General features: G+C 38.1%; 2 protein-coding genes across 3 annotated transcripts in view; one reads left to right on the top strand and one right to left on the bottom strand.

The window, feature by feature from the left end:
* LOC307123219 (uncharacterized protein) overlaps nucleotides 1–18,206 on the bottom strand; it is a 302,474-nt gene that overhangs the window by 53,132 nt on the left and 231,136 nt on the right. The gene's annotated exons all lie outside the window — the stretch shown is intronic.
* Nucleotides 1,515–16,207, top strand: LOC307123449 (uncharacterized protein). Of its 2 annotated transcripts, none has more exons than XM_079811982.1 (3): nucleotides 1,515–1,591; nucleotides 1,983–2,128; nucleotides 15,193–16,207. In XM_079811982.1, the coding sequence occupies exons 2-3, from the start codon at nucleotides 2,044–2,046 to the stop codon at nucleotides 16,023–16,025; spliced, it is 918 nt and encodes a 305-aa protein (XP_079668108.1). In that variant the 5' UTR covers nucleotides 1,515–1,591; nucleotides 1,983–2,043; the 3' UTR covers nucleotides 16,026–16,207. The 2 variants fall into 2 exon arrangements, with proteins under 2 accessions (XP_079668108.1, XP_079668109.1); XM_079811983.1 differs by having other exon boundaries at nucleotides 1,542–1,827.

The raw sequence follows: 18,206 nt of genomic DNA, 5'->3' as shown, positions 1-18,206 counted from the left end.
AATCTAGATAAAAAAAATGTATCTATGCCCACCACTACTTTAAAGTATTTGCAAAAGTTTGCAAATACTTTTGGCTGTATGCAAAAACTTACTTTGATTGAAGTTATTCTAATAATGTTATAATTTAATCTTTTATCTCATCAACCATAGGACCATGTCCCTCTACCCAACAAGGGGGTAAAGACCGAACATCATCTTTTCCCACTCCCAGGCCTGCAAAAAAATGCTGCAGAAGTGACACAGATACTTTTGAGCAACAAAAACTCAATCTGTTACAGCAGATGTCTGCTTCTGCTTCCGTTCTTGCCCCTCCAGATGCATACCTTTCCTTTGGAAGTCAGGTTGCTGTTGAACTCAGGTTGATAAAAAACAAGTATACAGACCAAGGTAAAAAGACAAATTATGCCATTACTGCCATCTAGTGGTAGCAGGTTTTCTTAGACAGTTGTGTGTGTGGATCGTGCAAGGCCAAACCAGAGAAATGGATCGACTCACAAATGAGTCAATGAATGCATGCGCATCACCGGATCCACAAATGCTCATCTTACTCATTGCACGCACAAATTGTGACTTACATTAATACAAAATCGAAGTTTTGCATTCACAATTATGTCTCTATTTGAACAAAATGCTGCACATTCATGTAAATCTGGATTTTGCACACACAAGTCGTAAAGTATTTGTTTAGATGTAGAAATGCACATTTGGTATTTGTGCATACGTTAAATATTAGCACCAGTCGATTCACTGGTAGTTGTTTGTGTGTGGGTTGTGAAATGCTTGAAAACGTGAAAAGAAAGTCTCAAAATCCAAAACAATCAAATGAGATCGACACAGAAAAGGCGCCAATAAATGAACGTGTGTCACATGATCCACAAATGCGCATCTTCTTTGTTGCATGCGCAAATTATGATACATAAATGCAAAATAAAACATTTGTATTCACAAAAATGTCTCTATTTGTACAAATCGCTGGACATTCATGTAATTCTGTATTTTGCACACACAAATTAAAAGGCATTTGTTTGTGGATTGTAAAACATGTTTGCAACATTTATCAAGTTCATGTATAATTGTGTGTGCATGTACATATTGCAACAAGTGTTAATTTACCAAGGGACAAACAAAATTTCACAACACTGACGTTACTGTTACTCTACTGTGACGTTAAAAACCTTGAAATGGTTGAACCTTGAAACCTGGAAATTCTCTGATCTCCTACAAGTGAACATAAACATCCCTTCAAACCACACAATCCTATGATTAAGCAACAATAGAAAATAAACAATAAGTAATATAAAATGTTCAAATATAAAAAAAAATTATAAATCAAATAACTATTTAAATTATTATAAAATTAATAAAATATAAAAAAAGAAGAAAATAAATTATTAATAAATAATTTTTTACTCTCAATGTAAACTGTATTATTAACTTACCATTGTGTTAGTAAATGTAGTCCACCAAATACAGTCAACTCTGTTGTCATTTAGACTCAGCAGAGTGTGAACGGGACTTCTATTTTGGTATCCAAGTGTGACGTCATAAGCCCGCGCCGCGCTCCCACGTCTGTTTTGATTTGGCTGGAGAGGTTTGTGTTTTAAGCTTTTAAATTGTTTAATGCGATAGAAAACTATTGAAGTGAAGCAGAATGAATGATGCAGTATTAAATGTGACATTGCATTGCTTTATCTAACATTTATCAGCGTTGTGTGAGTAAAGTAACAGAAAAAACTCATGAGTAACACAAGGAGCTTCTCATTTCACTTTTTATCATGAATCAGTTCAAACATGAATTCAGTCTCTGGCGACTGGCGAGAGAACCAGGTCCACACTCCATTTCTATTTCTATCTATATTTCTACAAATCATTAATAACTAAACTGGCTATATAATTTTCATTCTTATTAGTTGTGTTAGAACTACTGAACTAGAGCTTTGACACTTCACTTTCTTTCTGTTAATTATTCTCATTTTAAACAGGACAAACACTGAAAAACTCCTGGAGAAGAGACTGAGATCCGCGTGACACACTATTATAAAGATGGCGTTTATTAAAGAGGAGAGTGAAGACGTGAAGATTGAAGAAATATTGATAGAGAAACATGAAGAAACTGAGGAACAAACAGGTTGGTTTCATTCTATAATGCTGCTTCAAGTGAACCTGTGAAGATCTGACTTCCATTCATTAATACGACACATTAAATTAGGAAAAATAATTCAGCAATAGCCTTTTATAATTACTTGTGTGACATTAAACCCAAAATCTACTTCTGATTTGAAAACCATTAATTTATGTCACTTAATTACACTAGATAACAACATCTAACAAAATCTGTGTTTTGCATAAAGCAAAGCATGAAATGTGACTGATCAGCTTTACATTTGTTGTCTATAAGGGATTTTTTCTCATCCTCAAAAGCCGCGTTTCCACCGAAATTACCCGAAACTATTTGTACCAGGAACTTTTTTCCCAGGAACTTTTTCTCCCCCAGCCCTGCTACAATCTTTAGCTGTGTCCCAAAGTGAAGGGCGCGCACTTCGAAGGCCGCGTTTGAAGTGCGATTGCGTCACAGCGGCACTACGAAGGCTGTCCCAATGTGAAAGCTGCACCTCTGAAGGCCACATTTGAAGTGCGATTGCGTCACAGCGGTGCGACAAAGGCTGCCGCAAGTCGAAAGCGACTTCAAAATGCGCCCTCCGTTTCTCAGGCAAAGGAAGGGTACAGCAGATGGAACCTTCCCACAACTTCGCAGCCTACCCTATCCCAGAATTCATAGCACACTGGTGACTACAGGATTTGACTGGTCCGCATTCCCGAGGCACTCCATCAGATTTCTTGCGGCGCGGGTTTAAATTTCCCAGTGAAAGACGGTAGCGGTCGGTAACTCAAGTGTAGCCTGGCGCAACCGCTTGAACTTGAAGTAAACAAAACGTTTAGTGCATTCGTGGTAGAGCAACCTGGCAAGATAATTTCCCAATTTTAACTTGCATAAGTGTTATTTATTTCTCAACCATTCTCTCAAGAAGAGGAATCAGTCCATTCTCTCCTTTTTTGCTCTTTTTTTCTTTTATCTTTCTTATTTCTGCACTTTCTTTAAATACAAATTAGATCTGCGCGGGGCTGTTTTTTCGTCCCGCTCCCGCAATAAGATCTATTAAGCACCGCACACTCCCGCTCGCGCTTCAAATTCACTCCGTGCTCACGCGCTATAAATTATTTCATTCCCGACCGATCCAGCTAAATTTAGATTTCGTTTCCAGAATCTCTCTTTTAAATGTCCTCTACAGAAAGAGAGAGAGACTGGGGATAACAGAAGTAAAAGGCTATGTTGGCCAAGCAATCATTTATTTATTTTTTCTTATAGGCATACTGTCAACACCTAAAATATGTCAGACAAAAATAGGCTAAATCAAATACGACATCTGTCACTCAAAACTATAAGTCAAACTGCAAATAAACGAAAACTGCTGACTTTACTGCAAAATAAAGTATTTTATATGAATGAATGAATAAATGAATGTCGCTCACTGACGACGGTCCATTATACCGAAAGTCTCCTCCAAAGGCTGAATGTAAAGTCGTGGCCGGGATGCACAGAACAATTTCTCTATATTATTATTATTTTATTTTATGCAAGTTATTTGTAGCCTGGTTAAAACCAGACCATTCTCAGTAGTAACTGAGTTATGGTCTGGCAAAGCTTCATAGACAAATCATTTCCAAAGGGGCGTCACCAACGGGCGTCGCTCAAATGCCTCTCTGCGCAATTGGATAGACCTCAAACCAATCAGAGCGATGAGGGAGATGACGTATGCAGAGCGACGGAGAAACATCTGACTGGCCGTTTCTCAATATGCGTTCTTGTCTGTACTTGTGTTCTCAAATAGGAAATGTCCCCGGTTTCCATTTCAGAAATCTGGTCACCTTACCTAAACCACATATTAATGTTTAATATATTATTTTTAAAATGTAAACGAAAAGAGGCAGGGTGTTTTATACTTCGTTTTATTATAAATATATAAGATAATCAATGTAGGCCTAGCTACGCGTTGCCTGAACCACATTCGTGTGGCTATTATTATGTTTATTTATTTTTTTAATGAAATGAGGCAGTGGTGTTTTATGACATATTTCGTACGCGAACTTCTGACTTGCGTCCGTGACTTACCAAGTTTGACTCCGGAGAATGAACTCCCGAGGACGGGAGGACACTAGTCCGCCTACTCTGCTAATGGACAAGCAGCGTTCTTGACAGTATCACTCAGTATATATTTGTATATGTAGTGCAGGCAATGCATATTATCTTCAATGCATGTTTATAACAAAACGAAATATAAAAAACCCAGCCTCTTTTCCTTTACATTTAAAAAAACACACACACACACACACACACACACACATAATATAGGCTATCACTGTAATAAATTAAATATGACACAAAACACAACCCAGTCTCTTTTTGTTAAATGTCAGTTTATGTGTGATCATCAATAGCAATTATAAAAGTATAAGTAAAAGGTATAAGAAGCTATACAATAAATAAAGCAATTCAGTCAAAGTCAGCGCTAGGAGACTACAATGGTAAAGTTTAATATCTTAAAAATATAAAGTTATGAAACTTCACTTTTCCCTCAGACAAAACGATCTGTCTAGGAACAAATTATAGATTAATGAGAGCAAAGATCAGCCGTTAGATCTACACAAGACGAGACGGTTTAACCACTGCAGAGACATCAGAGCCAGCGGCAGACGGCAGAAGGACTGGCCGAGGAAATGCGCCTCTCGGCGGGCTCAATGATCGATTGAGCGCCGCTGAACCACTGGAGCTCACAACTCCGAAAATGGCAGATCAAATTTAAAAAAAAGGCACTCTCTTTATAAATAAACCACATATTTGAGCTTTAAACAACTACATTCACGCCTGAAAAGGACTTAAAACTATATTTTGTAAAACATTAACACTACCAGAGGGCTCTCGCTAAGACCCATTCGTTTAGCCACCAAAGGGCCAAGCTGGTATCAGACTTTTGCCGAATCCAGTCGGTAAGACAGCGATAACATCTTTTTTAGATATGAAGGCTTCGAGTGTTGTTCTTTGCTCGGGTTTTAACGAAAAGGAAAAGTTTAAATCGCTTAAAACAGACGCGATAGCTGATTCGAACGAGTGATGCTCTACGGCTGCTTCAATGTCGCTGCGCTGTCGTCATCGTCTAAAGCCCGCCCCAACGTTTCTGATTGGTGCCGCGATTTCTAGGGTTTAGAAATGGGCTTGAATGGGCTCTTTGCCAGACTACTTGTAGAGCAAATCTAAATTTGCCGGAAGTTGTCTGGGTTTTCCCAGGCTAAGTTATTTGTAAATTAAACCAAGTAATTGCTGTCTATTGTTAATTTTCGTTAACTTGAAATGTGTAGGCCAGTGGTCGGGAACCTATGGCTCGCGAGCCACACCTGGCTCTTTGACAAAAATAATGTGGCTCATCTCTCACCCTGTAAATGATCGATAAAAAAAATTAGACACATCAACAGAGATCCGCTCTCTGCAGAAAAAAAGCAGCCAATTACAATTCCCTTGTTGTACAGCCAACCGAAGTTAATGAAACGTATGATAACTAATATTCAAGTTGTACCGGCCGCGCACGTTCAGTGCTGTTAGCGAGTGTCACGAGTCGCGAGTCTCGCGACAGCAAACAATAACCACTTGCGTTTCTGTGGTAACAGCTTCTGCTCTGGGATTCAAGCAGCTGTGGCTTGTTTAAGGTAACCGAAAACCATTTTTAGAACAGCAGCGAAAATATAAAAGTAGGCTATACAAACTTTAATATATCCTTTTATTGAAACTGGTGGTCTGTTGTGGAAAGAGACATTTCGAAACATTTCACCCGCGGGTACTTTCGCTTTTGCCGCAGAGACCCTTGTGATAAATAAATGTGTATTTATGATAATCCACGCAGATTTCAGTTGACGAAAATGAATGATAAAAGCGTGATAAGTCACGAAAGACAATTGAATTACTGACAGGATGCTGTGCACGTGCTCCGAGCGCAACACGGACAAGCACAGCTTTGTCCTCGGCTGCACGTCAGATTAATAGACTACAGAAATATATCAAAATGCCAAGTCGAGTATTCACGTAAACACAGTAGATGTTCACACACACAAAGAGGATTTATAACTCAACCTCACAAAGCCCTGCACAATTAATTCCATATTGCAATTTATTTATTGTTTTCTGCATATGTGTTTTTTTTAGTTATGGACCTAATAATTACTATTGTTGAAATTTTATTGGGGAAAAAAGCATGTTTTTTAATAATAATTTAATATTATTTTTTTCTGTGGCTCTTTTGGAAAAATGCATTAACCAAAAATGAAAAAATGTCTCTTTGGTCAAAAAAGGTTCCCGACCCCTGGTGTAGGCTAAATAAAATATATATGCATATATTTTATAATTAAAATGTGTAAATGAAAATAAATTGGTCTATACATTACTTAAAGTACTTTTTACAACTATTAATAGGCCTACAATAAACATCAGAAACAACAGAAATTTAAATTAACAGCTGAAACAGAAGAAAACATTTCTACACTTTCATTGAGCTGAGCGGGAGACGCTGGTGGAGCTGGACCGGGATGGTAATGCACAATAGAAACCCTGGTAAGGCCTGTGCCAGCGGGACATCTTCTTCTGGGATGAGCGCATATTTCCACTGTCCGCAGGTTTGCGGGGCTGAATCGGTCGACGGCTGGCATGTCATAAAAAGTATAGCTACAATTGCATCTGAGATTATGTGAGTTGAATAAAAATAAGTACTTAAATAAAGACTTGGACGTAAATATATAAATGTTTAAAATATATTGTAACAGTTACATTTAACATAATAAATAAACAATAGTTGCAACTTAACGATTAAATATTTAACCATATACAGATTTACGTGCTTATGGTCCGGTCTCCCATCATCGCAGGCTTTGAAGCATGTCAAAATCCAATAAAACTCATAAAAAGCAAAAAATAAATTAACTAATTCTGCTCCATTTTTCTTTTTAAAATCTCCTCACGAACGTCCGCTGTCAGTTGTCACACACCTGCTACAGCCCATTCAACGACGCTCGGTTCAGTGTTGCCAAGTCTGGAATTGGGAGGCATTTACTGTTGATGTGGTTTGTTTTGTTTGTAGCCTATAGTCCACAGGTGTAAGTTGTCTTTACTTTAGCAATATTTGTACTGGGCGCCCCTCGCGTTTTGGCATATGCTGGCCCATTTTGGCCGTGATTCCGCTGCTTTTTATTAGCAATTGGAGGGGTTTTGTTGTGCAGACCTGGCAACCCTGTCCCTCGGGTCGCCCTTCATGCACTTCGTGCACTTCGAAGGCGTGGCCTGGTCTGGCCTTCGAAGTGCGCACCCTTCACTTTGGGACACAGCTTGCATTTCCACCGCGGTCTAAAGTACAGGGGAGAGTAGGCAAATTAGTCCGGTGACGTGGGAATGCGCGCAACTGCTTCTCCCAGTCACCGACGGACAGTAATCACTTTTGCGCGATACTGTCTGCAACAATAGCCGCATTTTCCATTACCCTTCAAATTGCGCAAATTGAAATTGCGAATTGAAAATACGCCCAATGAAAACGCATCAATTTCGCAAAAACTCCCATATATCGCAAAAAAGTTTTTACGCTCGCATGAGGTGGTTTTTCAGGCAATTCGAAAAAGGACATTTTCGCAAAACTGCAATGGAAACAGTTTTTTTCGCATTTACAGGTCACCTGGTACGGTCACGCATTGCCCTCACATAGGACCTACATATAATTTTTTTTCCACTCAAGTATGTACGAGATCTTATGTCGTTAAAACAACATATATTTTCTCCTATAAGGAAAGTGGCGTAACTTTATAATGACGGACCCCGGTGCAACCACAAATATCATAACTATCTATAGGCCTACTGTAATTATGACATATATTCAAGAAATGTATTAAAACAGAAAGATGCTATAGTTTCAGCCTTGCTCAAAGACTAGGTCTATCCATTCCCGACAATCTTGGTTTGCTTCTTATTTATTAAATATAACCTACAGCCAAATAGTTGTTAAACATTGATCAAAATTAAAATACAATTTATACAAAACGAAATTAATTTTAAAGAAAGACTTTCTAGAAAACACAATTCAATTGTGCTTAAAATCCATGTCTCCAGACATATGCGCATCTGATTATGTGCTTTACTCATGCTGCTCACTTTTCATAATCAACATATGAAATTAAAAGATTATAATATCTAGACATAGCCTATATGAAACTAAATAGGCTACGTTTTCTTTAACCCTCTTTCCGACGAAATCGTTGTCGCCTTTTGAGGAATTTTTTCCTTAGGCTATTCCAGCGGAAACTTAAAATACTCATTTGTTTATATACTCATTCTTTTTTAGCCATACAGATAAGTGCAAGACATAATTATAAACTATAAACTGTCTACTTTTACACTCACGATAACAGCAAAGGCCGTGGACTCAGGGAACAGATTATTTTGCACTCCACTCCAAACGCTGTCTTCATTTAAAAAAAATTTTTTTTTTATTAAACGCAAAGTTTTTCATTTCAAAAGAGTTTCTAAATTCAGTTTATATTTCCAAAAAACGAAATTACGAGCCAAAATAACGAAGTGGTAAAAAAAAACCGTTGAGTTCCACCATGCAAATTCAAACTTTTTGCTTGTCTCTGTATGTGGCAATGCGTCACAATAACCTGGCGTATGTAGGCTAAAAGTCGATCATTCTTTACAGAGGATGGTATGTTTGGACAGAAGACGAGTTCTTTATTAAACTCATAAAAAAACAATAGAATATAAAATGCCACAATTTATCATAACACCTCATATGTGCCGCTCAAGTATAAGGTGCTTTCCTTGCCATCAGTGCTTGGATAACACACACGTCTCTTTCCATTAATAATAATGGCGTGCGGTGGCTGGGATATAGGCTACATAAACCTAACAACATACGTAGCATGATTTTTGGAATGATTTATCACGAGAGGAAAAAAAATGTTTTAGTCGCATAACACCAGTTAATGGAAACGCTGTCATTTCGCAATATTTTTTTGTCGACTTTTAGAAAATATCGCAAAAGTTTTGCGCAAATCTGTAATGGAAACGTGGCTACTAACAAGTGGAGGTGATGCAAGCAGCGCTGCTTTTGCTGGTATACACATTACCAACACTGCTTATTTAAACGTGCACTTTCACCTGGTTTGACCATTTTAATGCAAAATGGGATGATGGGCAATCCAGAATCTGAATGTGTTGTAATAGCTCAATTCCAAAACAAAACATTTTCTATAAAAGGATAATGAGGTTTCAGTCATTCATGACAGATGTGTGAAAAGTTAATTGAATGAAAACAATAGACTGAATTAAGCAGTTTAAATATTAGGTACTAGACAGCAAGTATTTTATTTTTGTATCACAATAACATCTCTTAACATTCACAAAACAAACAAAAAAATCACATGACTAGTATTACAATATGCTTCATTAAATGCATAATTTTAGAGACTTCTTCCTCAAATTTGAAATGAAGCAGGACCACACTAATGGCTTCACTTAAGTTGTGGTTATAAGTTATTATACTACATTCACATAGTTATACATTTAAAAATATAATATTTGGGTTTTCTAGATATGTTTATGTGCATATTCAGAAAGTCTTGTGAGCAGCAGCCCTTTTATTTGCTTCCTACACTATATGAATACAATTAGAATGTGGTTATATAGTTAGAATGTGGAAATTAAAAAGACACAGTGACATTTTACACATTTGACTTCATTTTAGACAGATTAGTTCTTACAAAATTAAAATAAAAGTGTGCAAAGACAAATAAATTACTAGAAAAATAAAATGAAAATATAAAATGTGAAAACAACAATATAAAAAAACCCCGTATTTTCAGTAACCTGTCCAAGAGCTGTGCCAAGACGTACAATATATAAAGTACAAATGTGGTAGAGCAAATGCTTCATTCAAGCGGCTGGTCATTGTGGCTACTTCTTGAACGACTGGACAAACTGTCCAAGAACAGACAGAAACCCGGTCTGAAAGTCCCTCTGCTTTCTTCCGCTTCTGACTGGTGGAATGCCAACTCTTGCCTCCTCATCTCTCCTCGGCCCTCTTGCTCTCAAGTAACAGCTGCATATATTGGTCACGCTGTTCTTGTCCATGCTGCAGGACGGCCCGGTTAGCATCCTCCATGTCCCTCAGTGCATCAAGAAAAGTCAGTCCCTTTTCCTTTTCTCTAAGTAGAAAGATTGCACAGAAACACATGGAAATTAATACACAAGGCAACCATGAAACAATAGAAACCATCAATTAATTATTTAAAGTGTTTTCACTACAAATAATGAACAATTGTTTGCCCAGCTTGAACAATGCAGTGTGCAATTTTTATCATGGCCAATTTAAGTTTACAATTAAAAACAACAAAACTACTCAAAAACCATTAAGGATTACACATCAGTTTTTAAATATATACACATTTTTGTCAGCTTTATACCTCGGCGTGTGTGTGTTTCGGCAGGAGACACGGGACGAGGGCTAACGTACTGTACTGGTGACCGCGGGGGAAAACACGCTGGTCTCCGTTTTCTGCAATTCATTGGGGCCACTCGTTACGTCTGGAAAAGCACGTTGAAAAAAGTTACTGCAACGAGTTTAATAGATGATACCAAGATGAGATATTTACCTTCAACCCACTCGGATTCCTGGATGGTTTCCAACAACGCACTAGCCGAGTCTTTCGTTACCGCTGCACCAGAAAATGACGGTCTGTGTCCCAACAACGCGTCCAGGCGGTCATGCCACTTGTTGATACGCCGGTCGGAACCGCTCCGGTTGTTATGATCCTTTAATTTCTTGTAATCTTGTCTTAATTTCTTTAACTTCTCTCTGCACTGTTTTCCAGTGTGACTGGAACCGAGTCAATATCTTCAGGTATACCTTTCCATTGCGGGTCGCCGTTTCCAGTTCCCGCTGGATGTCCTCCTCCGCATATATGCTCAATAAAGCCTGAACCTCGTCATCGGTCCATCGGTCTAATTTTTTGTTGAACTCCATTGTTGCAAAGAAAATATTTACTGAACGCAGAACCCACCTTGCAAAAGACTGGCGGTTGAAAAAAAAAATGCTGCGAGAGCTCAACCAATCAGCATGTTCAGCGCCCAAGTCCCACCCCCGAAAGTTCCAGAATTTTTGAAAAGTACCACCTCGCAAGCAGGGCCGTTTGGAGGGGGAAATATTTACCCGGAACTTCATTTAGACCCTGGTTCCTGCGGTCGAAACACACAGAGTTCCCCCCCAAAGTTCCTAGTTCTGGGGGAAAGTTCCTGGGGTGGAAACGCGGCTTTTGATCTCAAAACACCTGTGCACACAATAACTTACAACTCTAGCGCAAGCACGCATACTCTCAGACAGAACTGGTATAGTAATAGAATATCAAACAAACCCAAAGGAAAGCTAACTTGGAAACATCAAAATGAATGTTAACAGATAATCATGGTACTCAATAGGCGGTTTCGGAAGCACAAGCGATGAGTGAGAGCTTGCGCCAAACTGCTCACTGCCGATTCATAACAGCTGGAGCCTTTTAACATGCCAGCACGTCCACGGATTGGTCGCTCATCACTCGTTATGCGTCACACGTCACTCATTACGTTGATCGTCACTGTTTGCGTATAGCGTGATAACGCTATAATTGTCAATGTTGGTCCGGTGCTTCCGAGAATAACTAAGAAAACAGGAAAAAGAGAAAAAGAAACAACAAACCCAAAAACAATAATAAACATACATGGAATGTAACTGCGGTGATGAAATATATTGCTCTTGTAAATATTTGACAGCATTTCAGTAATAAAAGCACTAAAACTATCTTTAAAATGCATCCAAATTACAGCGAAGCGCAGGCGTACGGTGCTCTGCAGGTTTTTTTTAAAATATTTATATTTATAATTTATATAAACAGTGAATTTTGAAGTGACATATTCTTGAAACCTCAGAGATGTGGATTCGGACGGCACTTAAATTACCACACGACCTTGGTGTTTGTCTAAAACAGTAGGCAAGTCGGCCAGGGATTTACGCGGGTGGTGGGAGAAAAACACTGACATTCTGGATTCAGACGGCAATAGAATCACAGACTAGCCCCTATAAATGATGACAATGCCTTACGACCCTCGAGAAACCATTAACGTCCGAAAGGGGCTTTAGCAACTCTGTCAGCACTAACAGAGCGAGCTGGGAAATCAAACTCTTCCCAAACCCCTTGGGAAAGAACGGCCACAACATCATGGCCACCAACAAAACTCAGCAAAGATTGTTCTTGCTCCGGCTTCAACTTCTGTATATTCGGCAGCGCCGCCACAACTGAATGAATGGCTTGGCTTGCATCTTTTCTCAGCCGCCATTACTGAACTACGGCTCAAACTAGGGCACGGCATCGACGTCATCGTTCTCAGCCACTCCCAAAATTTTATCAGAGAAAACCAAAGAATGTACGCAGTCCCAGACGGAGAACTGAAGGAAGATGAAAATTGAGCGGAAGTACGTAGGAGGGCGGAGCCAGGCTATGCCCTACCCACATACATTGGAGTAAATTCATAAAAATGGTCTCATTCTCAAAAACACTCTACATTTTAACACAGTGGTGGAATATTGCATATATTACATTGTATTTATTCACAATTTTATGATAAACATCTATAAAAAGTTATATTTTGATTTTTTGATTTTTTTTTATTTGAAAATCTGTAATTTGTAATCTGTTTGGTCTTTGTCCCTTCAGAAAGTTTCTGTTGATTCCACTAGTTGGCAGATTGATATTAATCTGTCCAAACTATCTAATTATTAACTATCTAATTATTAAGATATTAACTAGATATTAACTATCTAATACTCCTATTCATCTGCATTGAGACTCCGCCTCCTCAACTTTGTAAAGGGAGATCTCGGGCTCTGATTGGTCTAGAAGCATGATTGATGTGTCTATAGAGAGCTGAGATACTCAGCTTTTTTAACGTATGATGCAATACTTGATTATTTCATCAAAAATCGTGGCTAACAAAGACAATCAAAACTAAGGATAAGAGCATTTGTGTGCATCACATGTTTTGATCTGGACATCGTGACATATTATAGTGTCGTTTGGCCATGCTTGCTCACAGACACGTGTAAATGGTCTAATTTTGAACAGGGTTCCCGCGGGTCCTTAAAGTCTTAAAATGTCTAAAATTCAAAATGTTAAATTTAAGGCCTTAAAAAGTCTTCAAAACGGCCAGATTTTCATCCGAGGTCTTGCATTTAATTTAGTTAGATCTAAAAACGGTTAATTTCCTTGTTCATTTCCAGAAACGCTGGCTGTAGAAAGTTATTACACAGTAGCAAAAAAAGTATTGAATCGTAGACTACAAAGCGGCGCTCTAGAGTCTTGGCTATGCTGCCCTCAGTACGCTGGTTCGGGGTGTTGTAGTTCTTTCTGGGGGATATTGGTGTTGGTACACGTAAACGGTGATAAAACAAATCACGTGATAAATGCAATACCTGCCCTGAAATACGTCCTACGTTGTATTTTGTTGGACAGAATTATTTACCTTTATTTAACCAGGAAAAGTCCCATTGAGATACAGTTACTCTTCTCCCAGGGAGTCCAAGACTGGCGGCCAAAAGTTTTAAAAAAAGTTTTCAGAATGAGGCAGACAATGCATTGTTTTATATTATTCTATACAGTGATTAAAGTCTGCACTCAATCAGCACTGCATACATTATTCTTATGAAAATAGTTAAGGCTTGAAGAACTCAAATACACCATATCTTGATGCAGTCGTGTTTATTGGCTTCGTTTCATCAGTCAAAGTGTTTCTATCTTATTGCTAGCTTCACATTAGTGCTAACGATTACTTCTCTGAGCCATATGTGGCGTTTCTGCTCGGCTTCAGTATGAATGATAGTTTTGGGTAACAAATAAGTAAAATAATACTTCTCTCTAAATACATTTATATGACCATCCATATGTTTTTCTTCAATGTACAGTTTTTTTCCCACAGTGGATGCATGCGAGGCTCATATTTCATATTAAATACATATACTTTAAGAAATTGATAACAGATAAAAGAACAGAATTTCATAATAATAAGGATCATTTTATATATATATATATATATATATATATATATATATATATATATATATATATATATATATATATATATATATATATATATATATATATATATATACATATACATACAGTGGGGAGAACAAGTATTTGATACACTGCCGATTTTGCAGGTTTGCCCACTTACAAAGCATGTAGAAGTCTGTCATTTTTATCATAGTTACTCTTCAACTGTGAGTGACGGAATCTAAAACAAAAATCCAGAAAATACATTGTATGTTTTTTAAGTAATTAATTTGCATTTATTCATTTGGTCACCCTAAATGAAATGCGATTTGTACAAATCTGTTTAGAGCTACATTCATATGTGGTTTGAAATCATATTAATCTTGAAATCAACGGAAATCTGTTTCAGCCCGACTGCTCTGATTGGTTTATGTGACTTTCTTACGGCATGTAAAATGTAAACGTCAGAAGTTGTTTTAAGACACATGCAGAAAGTTACTGCAGAGAGGTTGTGATGTTGCAAAGAGCAGAAAAGGACAATGTAAAGGAGACATGTTTTGAAACCAGCGGAGACGACAGCACAGACAGGCTGCTCATACTAGGGCCCTATCAAAGGCCCTGGTTTTCCCAATTTTTTTTTAACTCCAATTTTAATGGTAACATCAAATTTGACTAAAAAGTAAAAAACATGTCTAATTCGTTTAAATCATTAAACAATTTAACAATCAAACTATTTATTTATTTATTTACATGTTTAGGGCCATGACATACATTTCACTGGATTCCATTTTAATAGTTAAATTAAATTAATATAAATGATGTATCAGTGATTTTAAGAATCCATTTTAATATATATCTTTCATTGAGAAATTGTGTGTATTTTTATCAGAAATTGTGTTGTATATTAAAAAAAATTCTGGCAATCGAATGAAGGCATAAAACATTAATTGAATTTATTTTTAAATCATATGAAATTAAACATTATCAAAACATCATGCAGGTTGAATTTTGTCTTTTTTTTCTTAGACCTGTTGGTGCTGAAAGAGGAGAGTCAAGCTCTGGATGAAATGAAAGAGAAAGATCAATTTGAGAATCAAGATGACAGAAACTTGACAGAAACTTATTTCACTTGCTTTCAGGATGGACAGAGTTTAAAACAACAAGGAAACCTTACGGACCACATGAGAGTTCACACTGGAGAGAACCTTTACATCTGCCGAGAGTGTGGAAAGAGTTTTGAACAACATGAAAACCTTGAAGTTCACATGAGAGTTCACTCCTACACGTGCCCTAAGTGTGGAAAGAGTTTCAGTCAAAAACAACACTTTCAACAACACAAGAGAATCCACAATGGGGAGAAGCCGTTCACCTGCCAACAGTGTGGAAAGAGTTTCACCCGTAAAGGACATCTAGAATATCACATGAGAACTCACACTGGAGAGAAGCCTTACACATGCCAACAGTGTGGAATGAGTTTCACTGAAAAAGGAAACTTTAACAGGCACATACAAACTCACACTGGAGAGAAGCCTTACACCTGCCCTCAGTGTGGAAAGAGTTTCATCCGAAAACATCACTTTGAAGACCACATAAGAGATCACACTGGAGAGAAGCCTTTCACTTGCAAACAATGTGGAAAAAGTTTCAGCCAAAAAGGAAGCCTTAACGTCCACATGAGAGCTCACACTGGAGAGAAGCCTTACACCTGCCAACAGTGTGGAATAAGTTTCAACAGACAAGGAAGTCTTAACATCCACATGAGAGTTCACACTGGAGAGAAGCCGTTCACATGTGATCTCTGTGGAGAGAGTTTCAGATATAAAGTCACCTTTAAGCAGCACATGAGGATTCACTTGTGAGTGAACGGTTTTACGTCATCAGTGTGGAATGAGTTTCGGACAGAAAAACCTTATGGTTCATGTGTTAACTCATACCAGAGAGAATCATTTCACGTGCCAACACCAGCCCTCAACCCCACCATGGATTCTTGTTTAAGTATTTTCTTCTTCTGTCTGGCCAAAATAAATGTTAATCTTGATTTATCTTGTATTACTCCGAAATCATTATTCTAGTATGGATCCATGTGGAGTCCTTTATTTCCGCAAATCTTGTGTTATGATAGATCATACCGAGAGTGCGGGATAATCCGATTTCTGTAATTTCCGATATCACTGTATTAGCAGGTTGTATAAGGAGCTTTCGTGGATATTACTTAAATTAAACTTTTTGTTGAGTGAGCAGGTGCAACCACTTAAAGGTAAAATATTCACTCTGCAATCCTCTGACTAATATCAGAAATGACGAGTTTGTGTCATGAGCTGGCGAAATCCGCTTAGTCTCTGTGCGATATCGGGTCCCTTGATGAACGAATATTTGAAAATAAGAGATGCTAAGAAAAAAATCAACCATCTAAATTAAATCACAACTTAACTTAAGATCAGCTGATAAACTCTAAACGTAACACACTTAATGGAGTCACACAAAATTGGAGTCAGATCAAATTATTTGTAACAAATTAGCTCTGAGGGGAAATATTAATAATTATTCATAACTCATGATTATTCTTTATGATTAATTATGAATATTTGCATCAGTTAACTAGATTAACTTGATGTAGCTACATTTACATTACAATCATTCAATCAGTTTGTCCTAAGGACTTTCAATATTGATTATTAATTTAATTCTTAGAAATGGATATTTTTCATGGTCACAGAAAAATAATTATTTCTTTGAATTTACCTTAGCTCTTAGAGCGCATTAGCAAGATCTATCATTAAAGGGACAATATGTTTGCAGGCACGGAGTCAGGACAACATATATTGTGCACAAACTTTAATAACTAAATCACGGTGGTTGCTTCGAATTCGTAGAGGATGAGAAAATTGCACATGGCGTGCAGAGTCTGGGCCTTCTGGTCCATGGCCTTGTGAGGCCTTTGGCTCTGTGTTTGTTGAGGCCTGCCATGTGGGCCTCTGCTGGGCGGGGGCCCACAGCCACAGCACAGCGTGTTGTGTCCGTGTTAGCAGGAGAAGAGAGAGGAGGGACGAGTGCCTTGCTCCTTAAGAAGTCTGCAGGAGGTCACCACCTCCGTTTTTATTACAAAAACGCCGTCTACGGGGCGATAGTGTAAGATACAATGTAATGGAGCCTTTTATATATTGTCGTGTTTCTTAAGAAATAAACAATGGTAAAATGGAGTCTTTAAACACCTCAGATGTAAAGTTATTCGCTGTCAAAGGGACGCCAAAATGAATGGGAGTCAATGGGATGCTAACAGCAGGTGATGGCTTGGTTAGCAATGGCCGCCCCTATGGAAGGTACGCTTTCCGGGTGTAGGATTACCCCCTTGGTTTATTTAGGATGACGTATCGATTAAACACTTATTAAACAGGAATATTCAAAAGAGCGGAGGCATCACGGCGGAGACGGGTTTATGGAGGATTGCGTATTGATTAAGTAATTATTAATTAGGAATATTCGAACGATCGGAGTCATCACACCGGAGATGGGTTTATTGAGGATGCCGTGTCGATGAAGTAATTTCAGGGGGAGTCTGATTCACACGGTCTCTGCAGACACTTCAGGGTCATGCGTTGGTCATGTCTGGGCGCAGGTCCACCATCTGACCTGGATCCGGCTGACTGCAGGAAACCTCGGGATAAACAGAGAGACTAACATTAGCATAGATGCCATTCTTCTGATGATGTAACGAGTACATCAGGTGTTATGGGAAGTGTTCCTGGTTCCGCCTGACCTAGTTAATGCAGCGTAACAATCATTTCATTGAAAAAGTGTTTTCTGTGTATGCCATAGTAAAGAGATGTGTTTTTAGTCTAGATTTAAACTGACAGAGTGTGTCTGCTTTCCGATCAATGCTAGGAATAGGAAAAGGATCGACCGCCTGCAGTTGATTTCGATATTCTTGGTATTATCAACTGGCCAGAATTTTGAGACCGCAGTAGACGTGATGGAGTATAATATGTTAAGAGCTCGCTCAAGTACTGGGGAGCTAAACCATTTAGTGCTTTGTAAGTAAT

This window comes from Gobio gobio, assembly GCF_949357685.1.
Source record: "Gobio gobio genome assembly, chromosome: 1".
Lineage (NCBI taxonomy): Eukaryota > Metazoa > Chordata > Actinopteri > Cypriniformes > Gobionidae > Gobio > Gobio gobio.
The sequence above is the reverse complement of the archived record's forward strand: the minus strand, read 5'-3'. Positions and strand labels throughout refer to the sequence as shown.